Below are 10,930 nucleotides of genomic sequence, written 5' to 3'. Positions count from 1 at the left end.
TTGGTAGAGCAACCCTTAAGTTTTGAGTAAAGTCCATTTTTTGAAAGTTTGATGAAAATTACGCATTTTTTCGCATCAGTAAACTTTCTGAAAAAATATCAAACCGGTATCTTCAGCTTTAGCTGGGCCCCTTGTTTTCATTTTAGTTGTTTTTGGTGTGTTGATTTACTCCTGCATTTTGTAATTTTACTTACCTTTTAGTTTAAGGGGTTTCATGACATTGTTAGGTTTTCATGGAAATTACCCTAGTTTTGTCGGTGGTTGCGGCTCGATAATTGTTTTATGAATTTAATTAAACGCCGTCGAATGTGTTTCTCGAAGTGTTTTCTGCAAACAGATTATCATTCTAGGCAACTTTTTGAATTATTTTTCAATTGTGGGTTTTTCAAAAGTTTTCTTTTTTTTGCGAACCTAGTGGTTTTCTTTTCCTGTCTGCTTGCAATGATTTTTTTATGCTATTTCACTTGAAAGAGTTCACTCTCTAGTATGTTATAGCAGATATTGATAACAGGCATTTTTAGACCCATATTTAACTGGTCCTCGAAATCAAATATTCATATCTTCATAGAAGGTTGCTGAGATCATTAAAAATTATACCTTTCGGACAAAATGTTCTAAATGACTTTTAAAAATATGTCCAAAATGACTTGGTCCAAAGTATCACTTTGAGAGTAAAAATCTAAATTGGGTTTTTGTCCAGTTTATTATACCTGATAGCCAGAAATCTTTATAGGTTGTCCTTTTTCTCCAGTGTACATGGTATGTTCATGAAGATTAAATTTCAGGTTTTCATGATGCAGAAAACCACAATGTATTTTCTCTGTTTGTGAGCTGATTCGAAACTAAGTTTTACGCTTTGTAACAGACCACAAAACTCTTTCTGTCTTCATGAAATACAACTTATACACGTAACGAAGTGGTTTTATTGCGGCTGGATTTAATTGTTATCTTATTCCAATCAATTTTTCAAGTTACAATTTACTCAAATTTTGAAATTACATTTCATTTTTGGACAAAAATAAGAAGCTTCTTAAGAAAATATTCCGTTGCTTATTTACAATTATTATCCTAATAAAATATTTATCTAGTAATCTTGAAAATTTCCAGCTACCAGTTTGATCGTATACAAATTATAACGCAATTTGTAAAGAACTCGAACGAAATATTATAAAAACCTGACCAATCATTCAAACAAGAGACTCAAAATTGAATTACCGTTAATACTTCAAAATGAAAGTATACGTAATCGGAATTGGCATGACAAACTTCGAGAAGCCAGGTCGACGTGACAATTTCGACTACCCAGACATGGCGTTAGAAGCAACCAGAAGTGCCCTGGAGCATTCTGGTCTGGAGTATTCTGACATTCAGAGGGCGTTTGTGGGGTATTGTTATGGAGATTCGTGTTGTGGACAGAAGAGTTTGTACCAGTTGGGCATGACAGGTGAGTTGGTTGCTGTTAATATAACATTAATTTGTGTAATTACCAGCATGCAAATGCAATCCCACGTAAAAATGTAAAAACCACTTTTATTTGCGCGTTTATGAAATGCATATTTTATGCAGAATTTTTTTTCAGAATTAAAACATGCTTGGGGAGGGCATTCTACGGTAGGTCACGTAGGTACGGTTGATTCGAAAGTAGTCTAGCTTGTCATCCTTTTTTGCCAAGAGCTCCTATTTTTACAACAACTTTTGCTGTGGGGTATTTTAACACAAGAAACACTTCATGGAGATATCACAGAATCAATTATTTCAAAACGTTAAAAATTGTTTAAACATTTCACAGAATCAATTTTTAGTTATCAATTCGAAAATTCAATGCCCTTTAGGGGCAAAGCATTGTATATTTCGGGCAAATATCGTTTAGATTGAGCTGAATCGTTGTTCGGTACTTCTTTTGTAGCCTCTTGAGGCGGGGAGAAGAGCGTGATAGAGTATTTTAAAGGGGAGAGTTCGAAGTTAAGTTTTTGACAGAATTGAGCAATTTGATAGATAGGTGGATAAGGCTATTGTTTGTACCTTGAGTTGACGTTAAATTCGTCGGCATGATATACTCTGTTGTACTTTATTCGCGGAGGGTCGAAAATTACTGGGGGTTGGACATTTTGCGAATAAAACGGGCGTTTTTAATTGTGGGAGGGGGAGGTTCAAAGTTATCAGTGGGGTCCCGCAACTTTGGATCAATTCTGATAAATCTTTATCAGGTAAAATGGAGCCAAATTTTTTCTTGAACGTTAAAAATTGGATAAAATTTTAGTTATTCAATCCAGGTGACAATTTTTTTACGTTGAAAAAACAGTTGTTTTTTATTTGGAGCTCTCGAAGTTGGCATAATTTTTTAAAAGAAATCTTTGGGTATGAATTTTAATATTTATGTTATAAAAATTACAGTAAGGTCCATTCACAATCCCCAAAAATTGGAGGGGTCAGTATTCTAGATGGAGGTGTTGGGCGTTTTGGGCTGCGGGGTGGGGCTTCAAACAATAAAGTAAGTGCAAAGTAAGGACGTCCATCGTTTTTTTTGGGGGGGGGGGGGAGGTGAGTGAGTTTTTGGATCTCCAAATGCGGCTTGTTTTTTTTTTGTTTTGCTCGGTGCAGTTTTGCCTCTGTGCATTAGAAACATATCCAACAACTTTTACTTGTCAGAAATCTTCAATCACCTTCATCATCCGCCGAAGATCATGTGGTTGTTATTCTGATTATTAAAAGAAAAAATTTTTTGTGTAAAATTTATTTTGAACCTGTTAGGAATACAGGGCAACCGTTTAATTTTTCATTGAGATTGTTGGTTTATCTTTCAGAGTTTTTTTAAAGATAATTATCGTTGTTAAATGAGCTTCGATGAACCTTGAGAACTAATTCTTCTTCAAATTGTAAGTGCTGATTTAAATATTCGGACAAAACAAACAAAATTTGAAAATTTAAAAGCGTTTTCCTCAAGTTAATTGTCTGTTAAATGTTTTGTATTATCTTAGCTCAATTTGAGAAAAAGGCGTTTGAATTTTCGACTGTTGTTCGTTGTGTCTGGTTAATTTAAATCAGCACTGTCTAGCTTTTTGTGCTGATACAGGTATACCAATTGTGAACGTGAACAACAATTGTGCAACTGGATCCTCCGCCCTCTATTTGGCACATGAGATGCTAGCTGGAAACAGGAGTGACTGTGTACTGGCTCTGGGCTTTGAGAAGATGGAGAGGGGCAGTCTGGGGGTGAAGTGGACTGACAGGGCTAACCCGGTGGAGAATCACGTGGCTATCATGGCTGAAAAGTTGGTAGTTTTTCACAGATCAGTTTCAGCGTTTTTCTTGCAAACACAAATTTTTGCGAATCAACATTTTTTCACCATTTATATTTAGAGGAGGCTGCGAAACCTAATGTCGTCCGGGCTCTGATTCTGTTTTTTTGACATTTTTTTTTACAAGAGGCTCACGTGATTGAACTGAACAGTTCTTATGAGTACCCTAGATGCATGATTGATAATTTATGATTAAGTAATGAATACTAGTACTAATTGATGCTAATTACCTTACTTCATTTCAATTTCAATTGTTTCCAATAGTTGAAAGGTTTAAGACCTTGTCTTATCTATCAAAAATTACGCTACAAAACAAGGAATGTTCCGACCACAAAACTACAAAGCTTTGTTTCTTCACGTTAGTGTCATTTTCAGTGCGTGGCGTGGTTAGAGAACTATGCAAATGCGTATAAAGTTTGTTAATTGGCATAATCGACAACATTTCTCTTCAAAAAATAAATAGCAAACAAAAAACATGAGTGAAGCTAAAAAAAAAATTAAAGAAAAACCTTTATCGCCGAGGAAGCGCATTAAATTTTCATAGAATGAATATTACTCGATTGCTTTACTCGCTCGAAATTGAACTGAAATTCAAAAAATTAAAACCTTTTTCTCGACACTGGGATGTCATTTAAATCTCGACTGAAAAGACTTTATCACTCGACATATTCTGATGATCGTTTGTGGTACCTGATTTTGCCTGGAAAGCTTCAATTTTTTTAACAATTTGAGTATTTGGCCTTAACTTTTTAATATCATATATTTATTTTGGATAGCCTTCAAAGTAATGGCATGTGTTCCAAACATATCTCGTGTATTTCCGACGTTCCGAGTCAGTGCGCAAGGCTTAATAATGTTGGTTTTATTGGCGGAAAAGAGTCTTTTAGACGGTGATGTCATTTGAACGAGTGAATTTAGATTCGGCTACGAAAGTGGACCGCCCACAGCCCAACTGTTCGGCAATGCTGGCAGAGAACACATGTCCAAGTATGGAACTAAACCCGAACACTTTGCCAAGATAGCCCAGAAGAATCATCTTCATTCTACGAACAACCCAAAGAGCCAGTTCAGGTCAGTCATTAGTGAAACAACCAATGAAAATTATTAAAATTTGATTCCTCAGTCGCATTGTCGTTTTTTTTTACCTTCACGATTAGCAAACTTTTTCAAATCGGGAACTAGAAGTGTTCCTGTCAACTTCTAGCTAAAATATTTATTAATGCATCTTTTTTTAATAATTCAAATTATTACCATCTGTTGATTAGTTGGTTTAAATTGAATGAAAAATAATTTATAACAATTTATGTTGCTTTTTCTAAAAGTTCTTCTGATTCGGACTGTTTTTCAGGGATGAATATTCATTGGATGAGATAGAAAACAGTGCCTGTATCCATGATCCCCTCACTAAACTACAGTGTTGCCCTACTTCTGATGGAGCTGCAGCTGCTGTGTTAGGTATCTCAACTAACTTTCAAAAAGTATTTCAATTTTTGGAAAATAATAATCATAATACTAACATATTCATATTCTGTAGATATTTGTTTACTTAGATACTTCTGATATGTAAGGACGGCGCATAGACAATTCAGCCACAGACAATTCAGCCGAGTTGAAATACAGACAATTCAGCCAAAAAAACTCAGACAATTCAGCCAAAGACAATTCGGCCTATTTAGATTAAAGAGACTAGATAAAAGGAAAATTTAAAACTTCTAATTTGATTAGAGTCAGAAGGCTTTCAACACGTTAACAAAGAAATGCGAAACACAAATAACTAATTTCAGAGATCAAAACAAACTTGCTATGCATAAAGTTTTAGGATATATGTACATTGAAGGTACAACGTTTTAAATACATCTGTATATGGTCTCGATCGTAGTTTTTTGCGTATTGAATGAGTTTATCATTGGCGATTGAATACTTGGGCCTCGGTTTTCTGAGAACATCACCGGAGATCAGTCTCTACATAAAATTTCGGCATTTTTTGCTCATTTTTGAAACGTGTGATCAGCTTGGGGAGGGCTGGGTGCTTTGTCGATACGAATATATTGAAGCTGCCATTCCATGCCTCCAATGCATTGTTCGTGCGAGGTTCTCCGCTGAACACCCGATTAAAAACGTTCCAATTGGCAATGTCAAACTTTGGTTTGACACGTCTATTCCCTCGACAGGCACCAATATAGGTGTTTTCAAAATAGTCCGATAGACTCTGAAACTCATCTGAGGGATCCTGTTTTCGGAGCGCCTCAAAAGCGAAAATAAGTCGTCAACGAGAACGAGTGTCAAGCAAATCTTTTTTAAGGCCTAGTTAAGGCTAATCGATAGGCCTAGTTAAGTGATGCATTATTTGGTCAGTACACTTTGGTACCCCTTTGGTACTAAAAAGTTTCACTTATAAGGTACTATTATTTTAACTAATTCTTCATTATTTCGGAAATTTTTTTTTAGTTTTGAGAGAGCTAGGAAAATCAAGTTTCTGAAAGTCCCATTGATTAGGATTCTTGGATCAAGAATATCCTTAATGTGTGTGAAAAAATTTAAGATCGTCGGCAACAGAACCTTCAGTGTTTCGAGATATTTTGCTTGCTTTGTTGATGGTATGTTGCGAATGCGGAAACTTCAGCGTATCGAAAAGAACTGCGTATTGAATCAAATGGAATTGTGAAAGAGAATCATCCTTGTTCAACAGCGCTCGTATTAGAAGATCGGTTCACATTTTTTCATTCTACTTCGTAATTTTCTGTGTTGATTGTTGTCAGGGGCGGATCTAGGATTTTCTCGAGGGGGGGGGGGGGGGGGCGGATTTCCAAAAAGTATTCGAAATTTGTGTCGACCTTTTTTTTGGTCGCCCAAATTGATTTTTCGAGCTCTCCCAAAGCACTAAAAAGTCCCTGTTTTGGCCAAATTTTCTGCGACGCAAGCAAAATTTTGAAATCCTTTTTTAGGCACTTTTTGGAAAATTATGACAAAAAAATCGCGTTTTTTCGACGCGCGCTCCCCTCTCAAAATCAGTGTATATTGGCGCCAAAGGCGCCTTAGATAATTTTCAGGTTCCGTAACCAATAATAAATATTTCAAAGTAGTACTAAGTTCTTGCTTTTTACTCTTTGCATATTATATTATCCCAGGCCGTTGTAATTTTCAGATTAATTTTTTAATTTTATATTTTGCTCTTTTAAATTGCTTTTTTGCCCTTTTTGTGTGTATTAATGGTGCTTCACTTGTTTGTAATTTGAAGATGATTTCTTTACATTCCTACTGTTTTTAGTGAGTGAGAGATTTCTCTCTCTGTGTCGCCCTGACTTGAGACAGAATGCGGTGGAGATTCTCTCCATTGCCATGACTACTGACCTCCCGTCCACATTCGAAGGAAGTGCCATGAACTTAGGTGAGAGCTCATTTTACTACCAAAAAAAAGAGGCGTGGTCATACTTAATCTACTCCATTTTGCAAAAAATATATATAAAAAGTGGCTCGCATTCTGGCCAAAGTTGTTTCCAAGCTGTAAAATTACTGGAAAGTAACTTTCTGATTAAAAAAAATGTATTCGGTGCGTTTTCAAATATTTTTGAATTATTTTAAAACGTTTTTACAGTAAACATTGATGTTATTCCATAAGCAAATTAATGTATCTTGGTGAAAACTACATAAAAGACTTTAAAATGTCCCTTTTTCATTTAAAAACTCTCGGATAACAATTTTTGCATAATTTTTAACTTTTTATCATCAACTGTACATGTTATAGTGGGCTACGAGGTGTCCAAATTGGCTGCCCAGCAAGTCTACTCCAGTGCCAACATCAGCCCACAAGATGTAGATGTGATAGAACTACACGACTGTTTCTCAGCTAATGAGTTGATCACTTACGAGGCATTAGGACTGTGTCCTGAAGGTATTTTGTTGATGTCTCTTTCAGTTGAGTCATTTCTTTTGTTAGTGTAAAGGTTACGAAAAAAGGTTACGCGATCGACTTCTAGTTTCATAAATGGAAATTTATTTTGAGATTTTGCAGCGAATAAAGTTTTAGTTATTGGTCCAGTTTTTTCAAATTGGGCTTAACTTTTTTCTCTCAAATTCGAAAGTTTTGATTTTTTTCAAGTCAATATTTTTTTCTATTTACGAACCATAATACGAACTTTCTTTGTGTTTAACCTAACTCGCAAATAAAAGTGTTTATTGTTTTCTGGCAAAACGTTCATTTGGTGGTACTTTTGTTTTAATCACGATATATAGCATGGAACTTTTCATAGCATCTGTTCTCTGCTTTATTTGTGGCTATTGTTTGTAATCTATTAAGCGTCCGTGGCTGAGTGATTAGAGTGTGAGACTCATAATCTTTGTCGTAGATCGAATCCGAGGCGTAGCCAATTTTTTTTAATAATTCGAAGCTTGTTTCTACCTTTTTAGTGCGATATATAGAGCTGATTTTTGTCGTGTTCTCGCTTGTAGTTGCGAAGCCCAATTTCGCCTCTGTGTAAAATCGCTAAATAGAGTAAAATTACGGTTTTCAGTTGTAAAAGTGCAAATGGCGCGAAAAGGCGTCAACGTTGTTGGGTCTATAACAAACCCCCCGAGGACATAATCCCCCTTAGTCGAATCCCCCAACCACATGGCTTAGCCAGGAAGACAAACGAATTGAATTTAGTTTGGGTCATTTGGAGTGGGTTTGAATCACAAATATACGAGAATGTACCCCATTTGTGGTGGTGTGGAATAGTGTGAAAGGAAGTCTCTCCTGGGCTACCATCTTCTTGTACTTGCCGAAAAATGAGACCTCAAGGTTGACGGATTGTTGATTTTTTGGGGGCTGTGTACTGAAGTTTTAAACCTAGTTTCGCAGTAATTTGCGGTTAATTGCTTGAAGAAGGTTAACACCGGTATCTTTTTAAGCATATTTTTTCTAATTTAACAGGTGTGATAGACTCATTTTAATCCCATTTAGCAAGCAAGCTTTTCCTCCGGAACTTGATTTGTTTTGTCGAACATGTGCAATTTATATAGAACCGACAATTTTCACTCCATTTAAAATGAAAAAAATATATATAAAGTTGTTTCCCTTAATTGTTATTTAAGTATGATATGTTTCAAAATTAATTTTTTTCAGCGCTGAGAAATATGAGTAGAAGTTCTAAAATATTTAACATGAAGAGTTGATGAAATACATGGGTGTATCTCAACGATGATGAAGCAAAAAATTGAATCGGAAGAAAATTATTTTTTTTTTGCTTAGAAAAGCTATCCCACCCCTTATTCCATCACCCCTATTTTTTTTGTTTTTACTCTAACAGTGTTTGTGACCTAATACGATGTATAGCATACTTTCCGCGCTGGGTTTCTTAAACAGTTAACTATCTATTTTGTGTACCGCATGAGCTTTCTGTATCCGCCTAGGTGTTACATTTTCATCTCTTGAGTTTGGCAACGGTAAACATTTGGGGTGGCAAATTTCTCTAATCAGGGTGCGTGGTTCAAATTCAGCGGTATTCGAAGTTTTCCTCGAAACTATTAGCATGAGTCAAATCCTTTTGCTCTCTCTTTCTAGGCATAGTTTTTTCTGTATTTTCTGAAAATTTTTGTTGCGTTTTTTTGCTGGTTCACGAGTTCGTGGTGAAAAGCTTCTTGTCGCTGATCTAGAGACTTAGAGATAGATTGAAGGTTAAACATATAATCCTCTCGTCACTGTTTGGGAAATATTTCAGGCGTTTTTTGTTTAAAGCTTTCTGAATCTTGCAGGTGGCAGTGCAGCTTTCATAGACAGGGGTGACAACACATACGGTGGGAAATATGTGATCAACCCGAGTGGCGGATTGATCTCAAAAGGACATCCTTTAGGGGCTACAGGTACATGAATTATGAGTTATCTTGATAATACAAAACTATGTTGAGAAGAAAATCAACTTTTGGTTGTAGAAAAATTTAACTGAGTTTCTTTAACGTCAAAAAAGTTTAATGGCTGTGAAAATTTTATAGGCATTTTAAAATCTCAAACTGAGTTTGTCTTTTCATCAGACTTCTCCGAAGCTGCAACTTCGGGGTCTTTCCAATTATAGCCCCCCAACCCCAGCCTATTTCGTTCTTTGTTAGGCATAGCTCAGTGCGTTGAATTGTGTCTGCACTTGAGGGGCGAGGCTGGAAAGAGACAGGTGCAAGGGGCAAAGATTGGACTACAACACAATCTGGGTAAGTTTTACAAATAGAGTACAATTCAGTTTTTATTAATGTTGGATTCAAAACTGATGAACACGCTCTTACAAATTCGTTGTTCAGCGTACAATACCTTTTAATTGTTCAGCGTACAATACGTTGAACTTATTCAGCATTTATACAGAAGCAGATTTAAGGGGAAGGGGTCCTCCCTTCTCAGGGATTCGACCCCCTCGCCATCCAAAGGATCCCCCTTTAGTACTATTGTACGATATCAATCTTCGGTTGACCGAACTTAACCTGATTATATTTGTTAGATTATTGGGAATTTCTCAATAATTATGCGTTCTGTGATTGCGAAAATGAAAGTCATTTTTGTGGAAAGTTGATTGCTTTTTTGTGTCACTAGCAGTTTTTACTCGAAACACCTTATGATAACGCTTTTTTAAGGTCTTGGCGGAGCTTGTGTTGTGGCAGCTTACAAAAAGGCTAATTGGCCGAATGGTTTATCAAACCGAAAACAAGATCTGCCCAAGCTCAGAGGTGGATCAACGACAATATCCGCAGATCAATTCAAGTGCGGGCAAATCTTTGACGCAATTTCAGACCAGATCAATGACCCCGAAAATGTTGACCTCATCAAAAAGGTCAATGCTTCTTATAAGTTCAAGGTCACTGGCAAGCAAGGTCAAGCAATTTGGATTGTAAATGCCAAGTCGGAAAAGAAACCATACGTTGATTTTAACAAAGACGAAAAAGCTGATTGTATTCTAACGGCCAAAGATGAAGACTTATTTGATGTTATGACGGGTAAAACAGATTCGATGAAAGCTTTTTTGAGCGGAAAACTGAAGTTATCAGGCAACCCGACGCTTGCTATGAAATTAAAGCAGTTTCAAGGAAAAGTTAAAGAGGCTTTAGAAAAGGCAAAATTAGAGAAAAAAACTGAAACAGTTTCCGACAAACCAGGAAAGGGTTCCGAAAAACAGGCTAAAAAAGAAGATATGTCATCAGTTCAATTTAGCTCGGATAAAATATTTGCGGATATTCAATCAAAACTAGAAATAGATTCAAATTTGGCTAAGAAAGTGAACGCGGTCTATAAATTTGTCATCACTGACGCGAAATCGAATTTGAAGAAGTTTTGGTTCGTGGACTGCAAATCGATGGTTCCGACAGTAAAGTTCGACGCTAATTTTGATATGAATTTAAAAGCTGATTGTACAATCGAAACTACCGATGATACTTTTGTGAAGATTATTTCTGGAAAATTGAATCCCCAAAAAGCCTTTTTTAGCAAACAGCTTAAAGTGTCTGGAAATGTAATGCTTGCTTCAAAATTGACTCAATTCCAAGAAAAAGCCCAGTCTAAGCTGTAATGTAATTCACTATACTTTGTACTGTACAGTTATGTAAAGATTTGTTGTATGCTAAGTCACTAAACATAATCAGAGCTGTTATAAATTTAATATTTCTGTATTCTTTCT

General features: G+C 36.0%; 1 protein-coding gene across 1 annotated transcript; it reads left to right on the top strand.

Moving 5' to 3' along the window:
- The first annotated feature begins 789 nt into the window (after nt 1–789).
- Nucleotides 790–10,925, top strand: LOC134855353 (sterol carrier protein 2-like). The gene is made up of 9 exons (XM_063871851.1): nt 790–1,444; nt 3,074–3,272; nt 4,218–4,370; nt 4,648–4,754; nt 6,568–6,687; nt 7,045–7,191; nt 9,033–9,140; nt 9,384–9,479; nt 9,894–10,925. The coding sequence occupies exons 1-9, from the start codon at nt 1,231–1,233 to the stop codon at nt 10,820–10,822; spliced, it is 2,073 nt and encodes a 690-aa protein (XP_063727921.1). The 5' UTR covers nt 790–1,230; the 3' UTR covers nt 10,823–10,925.
- Nucleotides 10,926–10,930: the final 5 nt, after the last annotated feature.

This window comes from Symsagittifera roscoffensis, chromosome 10 (genome assembly GCF_963678635.1).
Source record: "Symsagittifera roscoffensis chromosome 10, txSymRosc1.1, whole genome shotgun sequence".
Lineage (NCBI taxonomy): Eukaryota > Metazoa > Xenacoelomorpha > Acoela > Convolutidae > Symsagittifera > Symsagittifera roscoffensis.
This window is presented reverse-complemented; position numbering and strand designations above follow the sequence as displayed.